This window comes from Eublepharis macularius, chromosome 1 (genome assembly GCF_028583425.1).
Source record: "Eublepharis macularius isolate TG4126 chromosome 1, MPM_Emac_v1.0, whole genome shotgun sequence".
Lineage (NCBI taxonomy): Eukaryota > Metazoa > Chordata > Lepidosauria > Squamata > Eublepharidae > Eublepharis > Eublepharis macularius.
The window spans coordinates 146,349,862-146,371,102 of NC_072790.1; the positions used below are offsets into that span (position 1 = coordinate 146,349,862).

The 21,241-nt window shown below is 44.0% G+C and overlaps 1 protein-coding gene across 2 annotated transcripts in view; it reads left to right on the forward strand.

Annotated features, from left to right (window-relative positions):
- The first annotated feature begins 5,593 nt into the window (after positions 1-5,593).
- ABCB10 (ATP binding cassette subfamily B member 10) overlaps positions 5,594-21,241 on the forward strand; it is a 33,715-nt gene continuing 18,067 nt past the window's right edge. The window contains exons 1-6 of one of the 2 annotated variants that reach the window (XM_054986940.1): positions 5,594-5,703; positions 9,491-9,691; positions 11,413-11,615; positions 12,653-12,787; positions 13,499-13,645; positions 15,016-15,151. In XM_054986940.1, the coding sequence (XP_054842915.1) occupies positions 9,529-9,691; positions 11,413-11,615; positions 12,653-12,787; positions 13,499-13,645; positions 15,016-15,151 (784 nt within the window). In that variant the 5' untranslated portion in view covers positions 5,594-5,703; positions 9,491-9,528. The other variant, XM_054986932.1, reaches the window with a different exon arrangement.

Here is a 21,241-nt window from a genome sequence, read left to right on the forward strand (position 1 = left end):
ACTTTGTTAAATGCAGAAATCCAATATAATTAGTGGCACACCATGCACTAGGGTTTGGAGTTGAAGGAAGAAGTGGTGGGGAGTGGGAAATTAAATACGCATGCAATGGAAGTGTTCATGATGCTGACTGGGGACAACACAGGTGCTTTGCTTATTTTTTTCTGGACAACTGAATCTTCTGATTTGTAGCACTAATACTTTGAATCACATATACAAGAAGTAAAGGGATGACACTTATAGGTCATAGAAACACCAAAGAATGTAGGTATTGTACCAACAAGCTTTTGTTCTCAGCCCACAATTTAACTTACTTCCAAGCAAGTATATTTTGAATGAGATCAAAATACATTAAATGAATATCAAGCATATATGTACATAACTGCACTAGTGTATGGTTCCTCATTGTAAAGTTCACATTCAAATTGTCACTATAAAGAGATTAAGGCTAAAAGATAATTTAGCACCAGTAATGAGCTAGGAACAGTCCAATTATTTACAGTTAAATTGCTAGCATTTTTACTGTAAAAACAGCATGTTGTGTTCATGATGGATGTCCAATGCCCATTTGACTACCCCACTGAAATGAGAAAGCCAAGAAACTTCTACAGATAGCATGTAGTTATTTCAAAGCACTGTATCCAAAGGAATCACCTAATTGCGCCCTGTTTTATTTAACATGTCATGTTTAAATGCTTTTGATTTGTTTCAGTTTTGCTTCGGATTTCTGCAATCCAAACCTTATTGCGTTGCTTATTGGATGACCCATCCTATTGATCATATTGACTTGAACTGTAATTCACCTTGAGTCTCAGTGAGAAAGGTGAGGTATAAATAACCTACATTTTGGAGAGTGGAATATGCACAACTATAACTTCCAACAGTAATTCACAAAGCATGGGTAGATCTGACAAGGGAGCTTTGGCAGTAGGTCACCCAGCTGTCAACAGTAGAAGCTGAGATCAGTAATAATATCCAAGTGCTATTTTAAAGATGATGTTTTTCCTAAATAGAAAGTGTTTGTATACAGTCAAAGCATGAAAATCATGTCAGCGTGACAGCCCCATAAATGTCTCTTTGATGTGTACACACTGTCACAATCTACTGATGGTTTTCATGGTGGGGTTCTTTTATGCGTAAAGAAGTACTTCCTATATTTAAAAATAGTTTGAAGGAGCTACTCTTCTAAGCAGGTACACTTGGAAGAACAAAGTATCAAAACAAAGATCGCCTGTTGCTAGTAAGTGTGGTTAGAATTAGGTTAAGCTTTTCTTTTTCAGTTTGTCCATGGGAAACCATGCTTTTTATGGGGAAAAAATCATTAATTTGCTTGCAAACATTTAACACTTCTTGAGATGCATGATATGTAACTAGAGTAACTTGCCTGGTTCCTATCAAAAGAAGCACAGCAGAATGAATAAGATTTCAGGTTATGACTTGCTAACTTAAGAAGTGTCCTGAAGGAATTTTTTCCAAAAAACAAAACAAAAATACTATGTTTAGATTTTGATAAATCCAGGATTTTTATCTATTTACTGTGCTTCTCTTATTCCTCTTTCTCCAAAAGGGCTCAAGGGAGATTATGAACTAAAACCAACAAGTAATTGATAAATATACATAATTTTAAAATCAGCACAATACAAATCCCACCTAAAAATCAGAATTTAAAGTTATGAGTATTGGTCACAAAAAAATTAGATCACGACCTGTCACACTTGCAAAATAAGCTGTGTGAGAATGACAAATGTTAGGGGAGTTTTGTACGTATATTATCTTTTGTGTGCCGTTGCATTTCTGGGTGAAATGCATGCTGTGGCTCTGGACTCAAAATATTTTTAAAGCTATCAGACTATAATTATACCTCATAACAGGATTCTTTTGAGGCACCTGAAATGGCTGCCTTTGTCTTGAATGTCATATTGGTTGTATCAAGCCAGGCTCTAAAATGGTATCATCAGAGTGCCCTTTGATGTCGCTGTAATTAAATGCATAGATAAGCTGTGTCAAAATTTCTCCCATTGTGCCACTCTTCAGCTGCAATTTATACACATACACACACATACATACATATATACATACATACTCAACTAGAGCCAGGGCTTTCTCAGTCCTGGCTCCTACCTGGTGGAATGCTACTGAGACCAGGGCCCAGCAGGATTTACTATCCGCCGAGCCTGTAAGACAGTTGTTCCGCCATGCTCATGGCTGAGCTTGGGCCTCCACTGGCTGGAGAATGCAACATCTACCCCCCTCCCTGTGAAAGCTGCCCACCATTGTTTGTTTTTCAGCTGCTGTTTCTGTGCTGCTATATCCAGTTGTACTGCTGTATCATTGGTAATTAGTTGTATTGCTGCCGCCAGGCAACACAGTGCTGCTATTTTTATATGATGTTTTAATATGGAATGTTTCTAAATGATTTTAAGGTTGTTATCCGCCCTGAGCCCACTTGTGGGGAGGGCGAAATACAAATATGATATAAATAAATATATATACACACACACTGTATATGTGTGTGTATACATACTGTGTGTGTGTGTGTGTGTGTGTGTGTGTGTGTACACACACACACTGTATGTATGTTCCTGTCTGGGAACTTAAAGATAGCTTAGGTATCCTGCTTGTTTACAAACCACCCAGCTCCCCAATAAATTAAACACCCTTTTTGAGCTGGCAGAGCTGCTAGCAGATTTGGTGCTACAAGTTCCCAAGAGTGTATCAAACGCCTGGATTCGGCTAGAGTCTGGAAATCTGAGGTTTGAAGCTAGAGTGGGTATCCAATCCATTCATATGTGGCTGAAAGCTTTTTTCTATCCTCAAGGTTTGCTCCCCATGATTCTCCATGACGAATTTAAATCCAGCTGCCTTAAGGCCGTTTATAGGTATATTGCAAAAATAGGTTTCTCTTCTCAGGTACTCCTAACTCAGGGGGCTGAACGAGCCAAAGGGTTAATTAAAAAAATAATAGAGGACATAGAGCGCCAATCTAACATCTCTAGTGCATCTAAAATGGCGGGGGGGGGGGTGTTGATAAATGCTAAAGGTACTCTTGAGCCAGCCAAGTATCTGGCCTCTGTGGAAGTAAATCTCAGAAGGGCATTCTCTTTGGCCAGGTGTTTTGCTTTTCCATCAGCGGTTATTGAGGGTAGGTACAACAAAATCCCCTCTGCAGAAAGGCTATGTCTATGCCCTTTGGGAGAGGTAGAGTCTGCAGAGCACATGTTCTTCAGTTGCCCATTTTATGGAGAGGTTCGTTTAAAAATTATTACTCCATTATTAGATAGGATCCCTGGTTGTATAACTACAAATAAAGCAAAGCTCTACTGGCTCTTAGCTGATAAAAATCACATGAACCAACCAGGAAATAAGAGGGCTAAACCAATGAAAAAATAGAATAGTATTTCAATGTGGAATACTCAAACAATAAAGTGCATAAGAGTGCAATTTTGCTACAATAATTTCAAAGTGCAACATAGAAGGAACAGCGGCAGCCACAGGGTACACAGAAGGAGTGCAATCAAGAAAAACCACACAAGGGCTACAAAATGGGACCCTAGGGTGGTACAATGTCTGGTACTATTATACAAACTTATTTTTAACAATGTTCTTATATATTTCTTATAATCACAGGTGCAAAGAGGCAAAACAAGGGGCACAAGCCCCCCTGACTCTACAAGATGCCAGCAATAGCTTGTTTCAATCTTTCTTCCTCAGGAGTCGTGATAACAATTACACCTGAACTGTAAAATAAAATAATTGTATCATACAACTAGTCAGCTTTACCTTATGTACATACCAACATAATACAAAACCTTTTTCTCAAGAGATACTTACCAGAAAAACACCACCATGAGACTCTTTGGTGGGAAGGTCAGCACCTCAATAGGTACAGCCGCTGACAAGGAAACGCCCATTAATCCCCACATTATATAACAAAGTCTTAAAGTGACAGAACAATACAAGTACAAACACTTATAAAAAGCAGGAGTAAGTTATTTCAGAATTAAGTCCAAAAGGTTTCAAACAACCAAGCCTATGAATCCAAAAAGTCTCTTTTCGTGCTAATTCTGTACGCATACGCTCAGAGTCCTTTTCACAGGAGACATGTAGAACCGAGAACCTCAATTCAGTCTCCTTCGTGTGATGACAAAGGAAGTGCTCCGTCAGAGGTGCCTCTACGACTCGATGGTGTGTTCTTGACAGATGTTCCATGATTCTGGTACGAAGTGGCCGTGTGGTATAACCAACATACACCTTATTACAATTACAGATAATGATATATACCATACCTGGGGTGGTGCATGTACAAAGTGTTTTTAAAGAGATGGTCACATTTGGCAAAACGATTTGGTTGCCATTCAAGGACGGTGGGCACACTGAACAATGTCCACATTGGTAATGTCCTAATAAACCCCCCAATTTAGGTGGTGTTGGCAAATCACTATGTACCAAATAATCCTTGATGCTCCTTGTGTGACGAAACCCCACTTTAGGAGGTGTCTCGCACCCTGGTATATCAGAAATGAGGTGCCAGTGTTTATGAACAATTGACTTGATTTTGTGGGCTAGCGGAGAAAACTCAAGTGCCCAAGTCAACCTGGTTTGCTTCTGTTTGGGTTTATATACTAACAAATCAGACCTGGCACTCTCTTCTGCTTTGGACAGAGCTCTATTCACTATCGTTGGAGGATACCCTCTGTTCAAAAAGTTAATTATGCATTGTGTGGTTCTTTCATCTATCCTGATTCTACTACCAATCAATTCAACAAAGGAATTCTGAGTTCTAGTATTGAAGGGGGAGAATCTAGCCAGCTATTTTCATTCTCTTTCCTAGTAATCCCGATTATTTTGTCTTTATTTTAACTAAGCCAAGATATTTTCCTCTTATACTCGATTAGTAATGGAAATTTTTTAAAATTACTGTGTGCATTACTTTGATCACCACAAACATCGCTATTGAATAACTTTTTTAAAAAAATTCAACTTTTAATAATATTGGGCAGGTTTTCTATGAATGTGAATGATTCACTGAATGTTTCCCTCATGGACTTTTATCCTGGAATACCAGAGTCAGCCTACACTTTAAAAAAAAATAAACAAGACATTAAAACAGAGAAGCACTCTTAGGGCAGCTAGCACAAAGTGGTCCGCTTTAAAAGCAACAGACCAAATCTTAGGGTTGGGGGAAAGAAGGTTGCAGCCGACAACCAGTAGTTGAAGCTTTATGCTGCCGGGGCTGCTCTTGTGCCCGGCTGTGTTAATAAACCACATTAGAGACGTAAGCGGCCACCTTCATTGGGTCATTCTTGGTTTCATGGAATAGTAGATTGCAGTCAAATAAGCAGTGAACTGACAAGTTTCAGTAAGAGATATTTTTTTAAAGAAACACTAACGCAGTATGGCAACAATGAAAGGGGGTCACATAGCGAATTGTGTGCACGGAGAATATGTTTAATATTCAACATAAAAGGCGAGCGCTTTGATTGGAGAATCCTTGACGCGTTTGGGCCCATGCCTACTCGGAAGTAAACCTTAAAGCGCAGGGAAGGCTTCCTCTCAGGTAGGCTTGTAACCACCCGGGGACCGGCCTTCTCCGGCTCCTCCCGCCGGTCCTCGAGCGCTCCTGAACGCCTCCTCGGACGGTGGGGCGTTGAGGCCGAGGAAGCGCCGCGAGCTGCAGAGGGCGCTGCCGGCCACGGATCCTTTCGGGTGGGTCGCTGCTGGCCGGGGATGATAGCAGGAAGCCGTGACCAGGAGCCTTATCGGCGGGCAACAGTAGGGGCTGGGCCGGGCCCTGCTTAGGCGGGCCTGGTGCTTCATGGGGCGGCTCTGAGGCGCCGCTCTTTCCGCTGGGTACGCTCCCTTCGCCGGCCGTTGGCTCCATGGCGGGCTTGGCTCCTCGCCTGCCCTTGCTCCTGCTGCTGTGGCGGCGCCGGCGCCTGCAATGCTCGTCCGGGGCTCTCTCTTCCTTCGGCGGAGGCTGGGCCGCCTGGCGCCCAGCGAGCAACAGGTGTGGGCAGGCTGTAGAGCCCCGCGTTTTCCGGCTTTTCCCAGTCGCTGCCCCCAGCTGCGCCGCCTCCTCTTGGGCAGCTGCGGCTGGAAGCTCGAGGAAGAAGGCGGGCGAGCCCACCGAAGCCGCGCTGCCCCTGGGTGCTGGGCCCGGTGGCGGAGGATCCGACGCCAAGAGGCTCCTGGCCCTGGCGCATCCTGAACGCTGGAGGCTGACAGGTAACCCCTCGCCCCGAACCTCCTCCTCCTCCCGGGAACAGAATCCGTGCCCAGGATCTTACCCTCGCTGTTCTCATGCCACTTTCGCTAGTCTATTCCTGCTAATATATTATGACACGACATTTCTGGAAGCCTCCTTGAGCGGTTTTTCGGGAGAGCTGATATGTACATCTTCGAAATAAATGAAGGGACAGGATTCCAGTGGCACCTTAAAGGCTAACTAAACTTAGTTCAGTGTAACCTTTTGAAAGTCAGAAACTCTCTTCCTCAGACGCAGAATGACTCACAAAAATTACTCTGAATAAATTGTGTTGGTCTTTAAATTGCAGCTGGTCTGCTGTTTATTTTGCTGTAACAGACTACCAGGTTACTCCTTTGGACTAAATAAATATTCCCTTTCATCCCCTTGTAATGGTGCCTGTATTGTTCCAGTGAGCTTGCTTTCAATCATTGCCTTTTGAGAGTGGGTGGCAAATATGTTGGAGCCCAAAGAGATTAGCGGAGTCTTTGGTCCTGTTCCTATAAGTATTTTTTACTGCACAGTATTTTTACACAGTATCTTTGTCAGATGCATCTGACGGGGAGAGCTGTGGTTATCGAAGGCTTATACTACATAGGAATTGGATGGTCTAGCTATTTTACTGCTGCAAACTAACAGGGCAAACTCCCTTGAAGCCTCACTCAAGCCAACTGACCCCAAAAGGACACCAAAAGGAGATGTTTACATTTACTAGCAAAGGAATGTTTTGATTGCACCCTCCCTCTCTCCCCCCCTAACTGCATCTTCTCTCTCCTCCCCTCCTCTTCTATATTTGACCAGTTTATGTACTATGCATCTGACCAAGAGAACTTGATTCTCGAAAGCTTATGCTACAATAAAATTGGTTAGTCTTAAAGGTGCTACTGGACTCTTTTAGTATTTTTACTGTCAATAGCCCCTTTCAGCCACCAATTCTTTTGCTACCTTGCTACTGCCTCATAGTACCTTACCATGTGTGTTCTGCGCAGTCTACACAGTGGACTGTGTTCTACACAGTCCTCAACAATGGTAGCATAATCCCTTAAACATTCTCTTCATGCTCTTTTATCTACAAACGGCCATATTTCTTTTCCTGTCTCAAGCAATTACCTCCTTCACTTTTATTTCTAACCTCACATTAGGAACTGTTTTGTTACTTTATTTTCTCTGTGCAGTGTAAGAACCTTGTACTGATATTGAAGCCATGGGGGGATTGAGACTGTAGGTGTTTGGCATAGCATGCTCAAAACAGAAGGATATTTCTGTATAGCATCCAGATGATGTCCATGTACCCATTGTGGTGAGTGGCTCTTGTGATATGGTGACTATACATAAGGGTTTCTGTGAAGAGATCTCTGCAGATGGGCCTCCTTGGACATGGAGGTGTGGTGTTCCAAAGGGGTTGAGCTGCTGTTAACAAAATTCTCCCCTCCCCCTTCTATCTTTGAACATCTCCATAGGACTAAACTCTCTTGGTATTTTGGCTCATGCTGTTTTCCAAGTCTTCAAAAAGTCTTTCAGAAAGAAGACTTGAATGTTCAAAAAACCTCACATGTGGTTTTCCAACTCTGCTGGAAATAGTGGCAGTACTGTACAGTATTATGCAAGGACTCTCAAGAATACAAAACCGACCGTGTGCACTATTGTTGTTAGTGCTGGAACTGGCTACAAGAGCTACATGTAGGGGCTGGCTCTGAGGAGTGTGGCTTACTGTATTATTTTCTCTGTTTACTTAAATTGTACTTTGTTTTAGATTATGTTTATTCTGTTTTGGTATTCTTGTAAGCCTCTTTGGGTCCCTATTGAGGAGAAAAGTGGGGTAAAAGTGCCCGAATAAATATTTCACAGGCCTCCTAGTAAAGAATAGTAGCTTGCTCATAGCTCAGAAATCTGCATTGTGCTGTACTTCCTGTCCTGATTAGTTGGTGCCTAAGTGCAATTGCAGAAATTCAGTTAATTTTTTAAGCACTTTAACTTTCCCAAAGTATTACACCACTTTCTGAAATATTGGGAAACTGTTCACAAAGGAAGATGTATTGAGAAGGGTAGTAGGTCAAGCATATCTGTGTTCCTGAGGCTGATGATCCCATGCCAGTCAAGGCAGGCTTAGTTGACTGAGTCAGAATACAAATGAGGGAAGGAGGGGAATAAACATCCAAATGAAAGTAGTACAGAGAGATATCAGATGTGCTCCTGGATGTCAAACATTTGATGCTTCATTACTTTCATTGGGATATATTATCTAATTATACGGCCACACTAGAATTTGGGAGACTCAGCTTTGAATGTCTAGTTTGCCATTTAAGCTTTCTGGATGATGTTCAGACAATCAAACTTAGCTTAACCTTCCTCACAAGATTATTGTGAGGGTAAAATATAAATGGCTTTGGGTCCCCATTAGGGAGAAGCTGAGGTAAAAAGGAATTAATAAACTATTTAAATGTGACTCCAGCTTGTCATGTATAAGAAGTGTGACTAGAGCTGGATTGGGGCAAAATTTTGCTGCCCAATGCTGGTGAAAATAGCAGTACAATGTGACAAGGAATGGAGCCCTGGGCTGGTAAGTAAGGCTGTATCCATTTCCCTACCTTCACCTGTATTCAAAGTGAGGCAACAAGAGGATTCTTTTGCTTGCAATAACAGCATGGTACATAGACAGAACTGAGGGTGTATCTCCTCAAGGGAAGGGGTAGAGACTTACTTCTTTAAAAAGAGTCTTTTTTTAGAGACTTACCTTTTTATCTGCAGCTGCACCATCAATGGAGAAAGCAAAAGATCTTGTTCCTGTGTGTTAGACACCAGTCTCCCAGTGACTTCCATGGCAAGGATTAGAATCTGGATCACCCCCGCCCCCAGCCTGATCTGATCTTAACCTCTATATCACTCCATTTCTTTATGATATGTGTCGCTCTGAATTCTGTTGTCAACTGTGTTATACTTATTACTAATTCATACATATTTTTACAAATTAACACATTAGATTTTATTTTCTGTACCATCTTGTGATCATAAAATTCTTAAGTTGAGTCAGCTAGAGTCATTTGAATTACTATAATTATGCATTATATCTCTGCATGACACACTTGTTGAATTGGATTACTAGACCTTCCATGTGCAGTTTGCAACAGAGGTGCTGTTTTGTGCAAAAGTTATCCACATTAAACTTGCATGGAATTAATGAAATATATATAAAAAAAAATACTTCCTAAAATGTTTTTTAAAATGTAAAATTGATTATTTCCCCCCTAGCTGCTGTTGGCTTTCTGACAGTTTCCAGTGTCATCACTATGTCTGCCCCTTTTTTCTTGGGGAAGGTTATTGATGTCATTTATACAAATCCCTCTGGTGATTTTGCTGACAACCTGTCCAACCTCTGTGTCTTGCTAAGCGGAATATTCTTCTGTGGTGCTGCTGCCAATGCAACCCGTGTCTACCTCATGCAGACTGCAGGTAACCAAAAAAAAAAAAAGTAAACCCTTCTGTCTCTGTGGGAAACAACATAACTGGGCGGTGCAGAGGGCAATCTAAACTCCCCTCTGTCTGGAGATCAGGGGGCGGGGCCACCAGCCATGTGACTATTTTCAAGAGGTTCCGGAACTCCATTCCCCCGCGTTCCTGCTGGAAAAAAGCCCTGTTAATACTATATAATTAGGGCCATCATGTGAAGGATGTCCTTTAGCAGTTAATTTATCTTGGCCTCAGTAATGTTAGAAAGAACTAATAGGCATAAACCAAACTAATAGAAATGGTCTTAAAAGGCAAAGACATGTTGGGAGAATACATTAATCTTTCTGTTCTGTAAGGTACTCATGCCTTTCAGAAAATGGATTCGTTCCGTTGAGAGTTACTGTGAAATTGTACCTAAACAAAAATTGATCCAAGCATTTGTTATAAATGGGGACCAGGATTCAAAGAGTAAAGTTAGTCTGTATCAATATGCTAAAAGTGAGCCTGCAGAAATTAATTATTGGCAGGTTTTTTGGTAAACTTCAAGAGCAATGAGTATCAGATTTCCTTTACTAAAATTCATTATATCAGAGTGAGCAAAGGTATTATTTTGAACACTATTTGTAGGGGTGGGTGGTATTTTATTTATAAAATGTATACCCTTCCTTTCTGCCCTCATGAAGGCCACCAAGGCAGCTAACAAATTAAAAACTTGTATTAAAAACCATTAAAACCAAGCAAATACATCATTAAAACAATTAAAACCAAGTTAAAATACACATACAAAAGCAGCAATTTATCATAAGATAACAAATAGAGTAAGAAAGCTCAAATATATCCCAATATTTTCTTTAAAAACCAGGTAAAATTCTCAGCATCTGGAAAAAAAATTAACCTTATACATCTACTGAGCTTAATTTGAGGTGTTACCCTCTTTTGCTTGATTTTTTTAAAAAACATTAAACCATGGTTTCATTGTGGCCTTTCTAGTACAGTAGACAGAAGATGAATACTTCACTTTTCTTAGCTTGCTATAAAATTGTGGAACGCTGTTTTATAATTCTAATAATAATAACATTCGATTTATATACCGCCCTTCAGGACAACTTAATGTCCACTCAGTAGTTTACAAAGTATGTTATTATTATCCCCACAACAATAATCACCCTGTGAGGTGGGTGGGGCTGAGAGAGCTCCTAGAAGCTGTGACTGACCCAAGGTCACCCAGCTGGCTTCAAGTGGAGGAGTGGGGAATCAAACCCGGTTCTCCAGATTAGAGTCCCGCACTCTTAACCACTACACCAAACTGGTTTTCTGCCAGTTCTGCAAAGTTTGTGTTCAGTAGCACTTTAAAGATCAACAAGAGTTTCCAGGATATAAGCTTTCGGAGAGTCTGACAAAGGGAGCTTGAAACTTATACCTTGGAAATTCTTGTAGGTTTTTAAGTTGCTACTGGATTCAAGCCTTGTTTTCTGCCACAAGATGTTATTAGTTTTTATATTAACTGCTAAGACATGTAGATTATCTAACTTGTTTTATAATTAATTTTTGACCAAATATTAACTGCAGGAAACAATACAATTCTATCTGGTTTACCCTGCATTCCAACCAGCACATTGTTATATGGGATCCATTTCAGATCATTTTAGGAATTAATAATGTTGTTAATTTATTTTATAACGTTTTAAAACATTGAGCTATTCACATATTGTTGACCGTTACAGGACAAAGAATTGTGAATCAACTAAGAGCAACAATGTTTTCATCTCTTTTGAAACAAGAAGTAGCTTTTTTTGACAAAACCAGTACTGGAGAACTGATCAATCGCTTATCGTCTGACACTGCACTCTTGGGCCGTTCAGTCACTGAAAACCTTTCTGATGGTCTAAGAGCTGTGGCTCAGGCTTTAGTTGGGGTTGGGATGATGGTATGTGCTTTCTTGTTTTTATCACTTTGCTTCCCTTTATTCTGCAGTTTCAAAGTACCTAGTGTGCAGGGCACTCAACAATCCACTTGTGAAGTTACTGTGCTTTGTAGATGGTACAAATATTAAGAATGCATTTATCAGATGAAAGATCACATAGATAGAGAGCTACATTTGATCCAGGATTCCAATTCTACTTTCCTATGTCAAGGAAAATCACGTTTATCACTTGCTTTCTGTCATTATATTGGAATTGTCATACATCCATACATTAAAAAAAATTTGGTCAGCAGAACAAATATTGTAATACATGGGGTTGGATCTGTAAATCTCCATGGAAGAACCGTTTTTGTACATGAAAAATTCCTCATGAGGAGAAGGGCACCTATTGTGTTTCATAAATATTAAACTGCCCCCATTTTTGGAGGGAAGTCAAGTAGGTGGGCCTTCAACCATCATAGGGCTGAGAAATGGAATGTGGGGTTCCTGATTTTTCCTGTACATTCATGCCTGTATGTGTTGCAATGCAGGCATCCAAGCACCTTGCTACTTTTGACTGGAGGTGGGAGGAGATCACATGTTTGGGAGAATCGTAATCCAGTATACCTGTAGCCAGGTTGCTTCATTGTTTACCTCTTCGTGATGCAACTGTATCATGCAACTTAGGTGGAGTTTGCTGATGAAAGCAAGTGTTAGTTGTGTTGCTGTTGTGACTGCCCCACTTCTGAGTACAAATGCTGTTTATGGTGTTTTATAACAGTTGTAGCCTGACTGTAAATGATATTGCTCAACAATAAGGACTGGAAATTTTCCCTTCATCGTTTCTTACCTTGTCTCTGTGTGGTCGATATCTGTTTAGATGATGGATTTTTTCCTGTCCTTGCTGTATGGGAATGTTGATAATAATTTTTTTTTAAAAAAAACCTTTACAAAATGTTCCAAAGGGAACTTGCACTGCATTGCATTGTTTAATCCATAGATTTAGTGAAGACTATCTAATTGCATTACAATGTTGACATTAATTTGCTTTTAACTTGCAGTTTTTCGTGTCTCCCAAACTTGCTATGTTTGTTCTGAGTGTGGTGCCACCTCTGGCTGTCATAGCTGTGATTTATGGAAGATATTTACGAAAACTGACTAGAATGACACAAGATTCCCTTGCAGAAGCAACACAGGTAGACCTTTACATTTTTAAAATAAAAAACATTGAAAAGTAGAGTTAGGTCAAAGACCTTTTTATCTGAATTTTTACTGTAGGTGGGTACATCCTATTTTTAAGGGGCTCTGTGATTCCATTCCCCAAATATATCTTGATTCAAGCACAGAGGTTCACTTAAGGAAAAGTATGGGGGTGATAGGGAATAAAGGTGGAGGTACAATGTGGGGAGATGCCAATCTTTTTCATTCCTTCCCCTTTTAATTGGAAGCAAAGGCTGAGCTAGGAAGTTATGTCCCTTGTTGATGGAGTATAATTTTCTCTTTCACTTTTCTTCATTCAAACTTCCTGGCATGGTTTGTATTTATACTATTGTAATACTAAAGTAAAGATGTGTCTGCATTGACTTTTTTTCTCCTGGTGGTTCTCTATGAACCATTATGCAATCATGCTGTGTGACCTGTGCTGCAGTGCAGTGGCCTCTTGCTGCTCTGGAATTATCTCAATCCCTGTTCCAGCTCCCTGGAGTGCAAAGAGGTAGAAGTTCAGCCATGTCTCATTGTGTTATGCTAGAAGCACTTAGGTAAACACCAACAGAAATCTGTACCAGCTGTGAGGATAGTTTTTAAATGCAATATCAAGAATCTGAACATCATTCTGTATTTGGTTTCAAGCATACCAGAAAAAGATCCAATTGAATTACATTTATTTTGTTCAAAATGTATTATAGTTAGCAGAAGAACGGATTGGAAATTTACGAACAGTTCGAGCTTTTGGACAAGAATTAAATGAAATGGAAAAATACAGGAACAAAATTGATTGTGTGCTGCAGTTGGCCAAAAAAGAAGCAATAGCTCGAGCAGGATTCTTTGGAGCAGTAAGTATATGAAGAAGGTGAGGAATCCACAGTGTTTGTGTAATGTTCCTTGCTTTTTCTTGAGTGTGTTAATCTGTGTGGCATACACACTATTGAGCTTATTTTCTATCTGTAATTTAATTTATTGAATGTGCAACTAAAGTTATGATAGAATTTTCAAAGATTACTTTCAAAATTGAGCTAAGGTACTTGTGAGCTGCTGCTCTGCCTGCTCCACTGCCCCTCTGCTGTCCTGCCGAGTGTGCAGGAAGTCCTTCCTAGGCCTCAGAATTGGGGGGGGGGGAGGGGGTTGTGCTACCTGATTCCTTCTCCTACCTGCTGAGCAGTGACACACTTCCTGCCAGATCACACCAGCTCCTTCCTCCCCAGCCTCATCGGGAGATTCCCTTTATAAAGAACCGCCTTCCCTCCCACTCTCAGGGGGCAACCAATCCCTCATGTCACCTCATCCTTCCCCGTCAGATCCTTCCAGCACAGGTTACTGGGGCCTGGGAGACGTGACAGATGGAGAGCCTGTTACTCAGCCCTTGCCAGGCCCTCTTCCCGGCCCAGCACCCAATGGGCCTTCGTTGGAGGGGGCAGGGCCCTACCCTCCATCCACTCCCCAGGGACCACCCTCCAGACCAGGCATGCTCAGTCTGGCAGCACTGGATGTGGCCGTGCCTCAGCCCCCACAATGTCAGCAGATGGCTGAGATGGCTTCTCCTGGTCGGGGGATGAGGGCTGTGGCCTCAGCCCCCATAATTTATCCCTGCTCCCAGTACAGAATGTTGCTCCGGCTTGTCCCTGCTGCAGCTCCTTCCAGGCTGCAGGGAGCTGCAGCCTGTGTCCTGCCTCTTCCAATAGCCACTTACTTCACAGGTTCGCCGCTATCAGGTACTTCCCCAGGCCAAGGTGAGTGGCCTTGCAGGGGCTAAGATGCCTCCAGGTTTGGTAGGCTGCTTTGGGTGTAGGTGGGTGGCTGCCAGCTTTCCCTAGGACAGTGTGGTGGTGTCCCCTCCAAGTCTGGGGTGGGTGGTGGCTATTCCAGACAGTATTGAAGAATGTCTCTCCTTTTCCCCCTTCCTGTAGGTTGTCACATATAATAACTGTTCTGCCCTTGTCCAGCTGTATCTCTTTAAAAGGACTCTGGATGAAAGTGTTAGTGCCTTCTTTTCTTTTTTTTAAATTTTGACAATCTTAAGTATTGAAGTTGCTTTCCCCTCCATCCCTCCATATACATTACACAGCTTTGTTCCAAGCCAGAAGATACAGTCTTTCAAACACAAGAACTTGAATCTGAAAATATTTTAAAAGATGCAGCTTTAAAGTATTGTATTATTTTTGTCACCTTTCCAGCACAGATTATTTTCACTTTTTCTTCTCCCCAGACTGGGTTATCTGGCAATTTGATTGTGCTCTCTGTTCTGTACAAAGGAGGATTGCTGATGGGCAGTGCCCACATGACTATTGGTGAACTGTCTTCTTTTCTAATGTATGCCTTCTGGGTCGGCATAAGCATTGGAGGTATGGATCAGAAAATATACATTGGTTCTTGTGCTTAAAAATAAAAATTGATATAGTCGAGTTACTAGTTCAGAAGAGAGAATTTTTCGTATACCAGGAATGTTTAAAACAGTTGCTACAAACATAGTATGAAGAGGTCATGGGCCAATTGCTATTTTTAGCCCAGTGCTTATTACTGCTAATTTGGTAGCCTACCACAAAGTTACTCCAATCCTTTATTTGAAAATTACTGGTAATATAGCTGGTACCAGTGATTGTATATGGATCTTTGCAAAGCATTTTGCACCAGTAAGTAACCTTAGCTGTGTCTGTATGTTGCATAAGCAGAAAGATCCTGATAATGTGATAGTTACAGAACTCAGCCTCCTAAGAATCTTTCCTTTTACAATGTTTTTAGGACCTATAGTTGCAAAAGTTTGCTTGAAAATAGGTGGTGCTTGCAGAAACCTCAAGTCAAGTGTGACTGATCAAAGTTTCCAGTTTTAGTACTCATCATAATTCTTTCTGCAGAGAAGTTAGCTGTGTTAGTCTGTGGTAGCAAAATCAAAAAGAGTCCAGTAGCACCTTTAAGACTAACCAATTTTATTTTAGCATAAGCTTTCGAGAATCAAGTTCTCTTCGTCAGATGCCTGATACAGAGACCAGTCTCTGTATCAGGCATCTGATGAAGAGAACTTGATTCTCGAAAGCTTATGCTAAAATAAAATTGGTTAGTCTTAAAGGTGCTACTGGACTCTTTTTGATCATAATTCTTTCTGTTCTCCAAAACCAGAATAAATTTACTGTATAAGTGGCAGAGCAAATTGAAGTTCTGTAACCTGCATATATTATGCAAATTAAATGCATTTTCACAATTTATGTAAGTTGCAGGAAATTTTTTACTTGGTGCAGGTTTTTTTAAGTACGCAGTGTGTAATATCACTAGACTCTATTTTCTTTTGACTGAACTGCAAGTAACCTAAATTTGAGTTAATTCTAACCATCAGAAATTAATTAAATGAACATACAGGCATATCTATTCTTGTATAATTGTTTTAGGACAAACACAGCAACAGTGGCATATGTAATGAGGCAGTATAACACAGCAGCTTTTCCTTTAGCTATAAAACAGGGTTAACATACCTGTAACTTATGTTCATCGAGTTCTTCTGTGCTGACACACATGGGGACTGCGCAGGCGCAGGCCAGCCGCCGGAGATTTTTCTATAGCTTCTATAGCTCCGAAGGGGCCGTTTGTCGCGCGCCTCAGCGACCGTTTTCCCGCCCAAACGGTCACATGCTCCTCCAGCGACCAACGGCCCCTTCCCTCAGTTCTCCCTTGCCGCCGCTTGACCAATACACTTTAGCCATAACACCTTAAAAAACACCAATTCTCGGTACAGCCATCACATTGTAGTGCATTGGAATTCACAGCGGGGTAGGAGGGAGGGTTGTGTGTCAGCACAGAAGAACTCGATGAACATAAGTTACAGGTATGTTAACCCTGTTTTCATCTTCGTTCTTCTGTGCCTCCACACATGGGAGTGTACCAAGCTTCACACAATAAGGAAGGTGGGGTGAAGTCCAACACAATTTTATTAAAGAACAAGAACAACAACACTATACATATACATATATACATATATACAAGTTGTGTAGTGATATATAAGTACTCAATAATTACATATATATACACATAAAATATATATACACCCCTTCACTCAAGGGTACCTAACAGGTACGCAAAGAAACCTTTTCCAAGACTCCCTTAGGAGAAGAGGGAGTGTAGGACCGCCCTGGCCACAGACACATCCTGCTCCGCATTGACATCTATGGCATAATGCCTTACAAAGGTGTCTGCAGAGGACCATGTGGCCGCTTTGCAAATGTTAGCCAGGGGCACACCCCTGAGGAGCGCCGAGGAGGATGCCTGGGACCGCGTAGAATGGGCCCTGACATGAAGTGGGCAAGCTACCCCAGCTAGGGAATAGGGCTTGCTAATGGCCGTCACGATCCACCTAGACAGGGTCTGTGAAGAAGCCCTGTTACCCTTGTCTTTGGCCCCAAAGCACACAAACAGGTGAGGACTGGATCGGAAGCCCTTTGTCCTATCCAAATAGTAGGCTAGGGCCCTTTTTAAATCTAGTGAATGGAGGGCCTTCTCTCCTTTCGAGGAAGGGTGAGGAAAAAAGGCAGGCAATGCAATATCCTGCGAGAGGTGGAAAGTGGACACCACCTTAGGCAGGAAACCTATGCAGGGACGCAGGACCACCTTGTTTGGATGAAACACAAGGAATGGAGGGTCAGATTGCAACGCAGACAGCTCACTGACCCTTCTGGCAGACGTTACCGCCACCAGGAATGCCACCTTGTACGACAACATGTCCAAGGGGCAGGTTGCCAGAGGCTCGAATGGAGGCAACATAAGACGTGAAAGCACTCGGGACAGCGACCATTGAGGCACCGGTGCAGACACAGGTGGGTAAAGGTTGAACATGCCCTTAAGAAATTGACGGGATTTTGGGTGAGAAAAAACTGTACCACCATCAATTCGGGTGTGAGCAGCAGAGATAGCTGCAAGGTGGACCTTAAGAGAGGAAACCTTCAGGCCCAGGTCACGCAGGTGGCACAAGTAATCGAATATAACCCCCAGGGGGCAGCTGGCAGGCACTACACCCTTAGCAAGTGCCCATCCTTCGAACCTACGCCACTTGGCCGCATAAGAGCGCCTAGTGGATGGTCTGCGAGCGTTCAGGAGGACCTTCTGTACCTGATCTGAAAAACCTACAGGGGAGGAACGATCCGCCAAGCCGTCAGGTGCAGCTTCCTGGGGTCGTGATGGACTAGGCTCCCGTTCAGGAGGAGGTCCTGCCGAGGGGGCAGACTCACATATGTCCGTTGGGACATCCGCAGGAGCTTTGGAAACCAAACCTGCCTTGGCCAAAAGGGGGCCACCAGGATGCAGTTTGTCCCGTCCTCCTCTATCTTGCACAGGACCCTGGGCATCAAAGGGAACGGAGGAAACATATAATGCAAGCCCTGAGTCCACATACACTGGAAGGCATCCCCAATAGAAAGGGGGTCGCTCCCTGCCCTGGAACAGAACATTTGGGCCTTGGTATTCGCTGCTGTTGCGAATACATCTATATCTGGATGACCCCACATCCGAAAGATCGGCCCAATGCACTCTGTGTTCAGTTCCCACTCGTGGTCCAGTAGAAGGACCCTGCTGAGGGCATCCGCTCGGGCATTGTCCGACCCTGCCACGTGTAATGCACGAATTGTCACACCATTCTTGATTGCCCACTGCCAAGTGAGCGTGGCTTCCCGGCAGAGAGCCATGGACACTGTACCCCCCTGCTGATTTATGTAGTACATGGCAGTCGTGTTGTCCGTCTGTACCAGCACCTGGCGATCTTTCAACAGTGCTGTAAGGGACACAAGTGCGAAACGTATGGCTCTTAATTCAAGCACATTAATATGGAGGGTCTTTTCCCTCTCAGACCAGACATCTTGCACACATACATCACCACAATAAGCCCCCCATCCCAACAGGGAGGCATCCGTGGTAACCGTGACCTCAGGATGCTGATAGCCAAAAGGGGTACCCTTAAACAAGTGGTCATCAGACAGCCACCAGTCCAAGGAGGCCAGGATGACCCTTGGAATAGAAAGTGTGAGGGACGGAGGGTGCTGCTGAGCATCGTACCTCCGCACAAACCAGTTTTGGAGAGGGCGCATATGGAGCCTGGCGAAGGGCACCACCGATGTGGTAGCCGCCATGTGACCCAATAAGCACTGGATAGTGCGCACAGATTGGAAACGGTTCCTCTTAAACATGGACACAAGACCCCTTAGGGATCTAGCTCTCTCCAAGGGGAGCAAAGCCTTACCCTCCACGGAGTCCAACAGTGCACCAATGTAGGAAACCTTGCAGGTGGGCACCAGCTTGGATTTTTCAAAGTTTACCAAGAGCCCCAAGCGGTCACAAGTGCTAAGCACCAACTCAATGTCCCGCACCAGCCTAGCCTCTGACTCAGCCACAATGAGCCAGTCATCGAGGTATGGGAAGATGGTACAGCCCTCCTCACGGAGGAACGAGACCACAGGGGCCACACATTTCGTGAACACTCGTGGGGCAGTGGATAGACCAAAGGGAAGCACCCTATACCGGAAAACTCTATGCTGATAAACAAAGCTCAGGTATTTCCTGTGCTCTTCCCGTATCCCCACGTGAAAATATGCGTCCTTCAAATCAAGGACTGCAAACCAATCACCCTGTTTCAGTAAGGTGAGCACCGTAGCCAATGTAACCATCTTGAATTTAGTGACCTTGAGGAAGGCATTAAGACCCCTCAGATCCAAAATGGGGCGTAAGCCCCCATCCTTCTTGGGTACCAGGAAGAACCTGGAGAAGAACCCTGTCACGGATTCCTCATAGGGTAACTCTTCCACAGCACCCTTGGCCACGAGCAACACGATTTCCACATCCAGCTCGGCCATAGTGTTATTTACAGCTGTCAGGGGTGAACTGCACCTAGGCAGCTCAATGAATTCCAGCCCGTATCCCTTATCAACAATCGTTAAGACCCATGAGTCAGATGTTATTGACTCCCACTCGGAGAGGAGTGGACTCAGTCTGTCCGAAAAAGTTGGGGATACGGCTGGCGTGCCCCGTCAGTACTGCCTCCCAAGGCCCTGCTGATCCTTCTGCTGGGCCGGAGGTTGTGACGGGTGAGGTTTGAAGGGTCTACGCCGCCTGGGTTGTTGTGGAGGGGCGTAGTGCCGCTGTGGGTAGGCAGGATACTGTTGGTAGCCTGGACGCTGCTGCTGGAACCTGCCCTGGTAATGGTACGGGGCGTATCATGGAGGGTACCGTGGCCTGGAGGCGGGCTTGTTCGTCGGAGCCAAACCTAAGGATCGCGCCGTCTGCCTGTCCTCTTTTTTCTTTTTGAGGGCCTCATCAGTCGAGGTAGAGAACAGGGAGTCCCCTTCAAAAGGTAGACTCTCCACCCGAGACCTCACGTCCTGTGAGAGAGCTGTAGATCGAAGCCAGGAATGGCGCCTGAGGACTATGGCCGAAGCCATCCCACGCAAGCAGTGTCGGCAGCATGGCTCCCTGCGTTCATCTGCTGCTTGGACAGACGCACAGCCTCGGTCTGAAGCAGGGAGACCACAGCTTTCTTCTCAGGAGGCAAATCTCCCACGTAGGACGCCAGTTTCTCCCACAAATACAGCTGGTACCCTGCCATGATCGTCTGATAATTGGCGATTCTGAGGCCCAGGGAAGAGATGGAGTACTGGCGCCTACCCATTGCATCTATCTTCCTGCCCTCCTTGTCAGGTGGTGCTGAAGGTGGGCCCGACCGACGAGGTTGGAATTTCTCTGTCACCAAGGAGGAGGGTGGGGGGTGTTTCGCCAGTGCTTGCCAGGTGCCCTGTTTGATCTTATAAAGCTGCTCTATCCTCTTGGAAGTTGCAGGCTGGTCACAGGGCACCTTCCACACCCTTTCCACAATCTCCTCAATACCCTCTAACATGGGGAAGCCAATGGTAGCAGGGTTGTCTCCATAGATCCTCTTCAGGAGCTTGTCTTTGGTTTGGGGGGTCGCTGAAGAGATATCCATCTCCAGCGCCTGTGCCATACGGGCCATCTGATCAGCATAAATCTTCAGGTCCTCGTACGGGGAGCTGGTGCTCGGCGCTACATTGTCATCCGGGGACGGTTCCGACCAGGTCTCGGATCGGTAATCCCCGACGCTTTCAGCCTCCCCTTCCTCGGAACCATGCGTTGACTCCTCTCCCCGGAACGGTGGAAGGAACCAACCTTGCGCCGACGTCGATGGCTTCGGATCCGAGTACCCGAAACCGACAGGAGCCCCTTCCCACTGACAGTGGTAGGCTGGAGGGATGTAGGAGGAGGCCTGACGATGGCGCGAACCCACCGAGTGCCCGGATCCGACGCTACCAGTCTCGGAACGGCGCCTCTCACGGCTGGAAGCTGTTGGGGGTCGATGATCCGGTGATGGTCGGATCCGACGACTGGTCGATGGACTCGGATCCGAGACCACAGGGGGCGCAAGCGGTAACTCCTCGAAGGCCACCGGATCG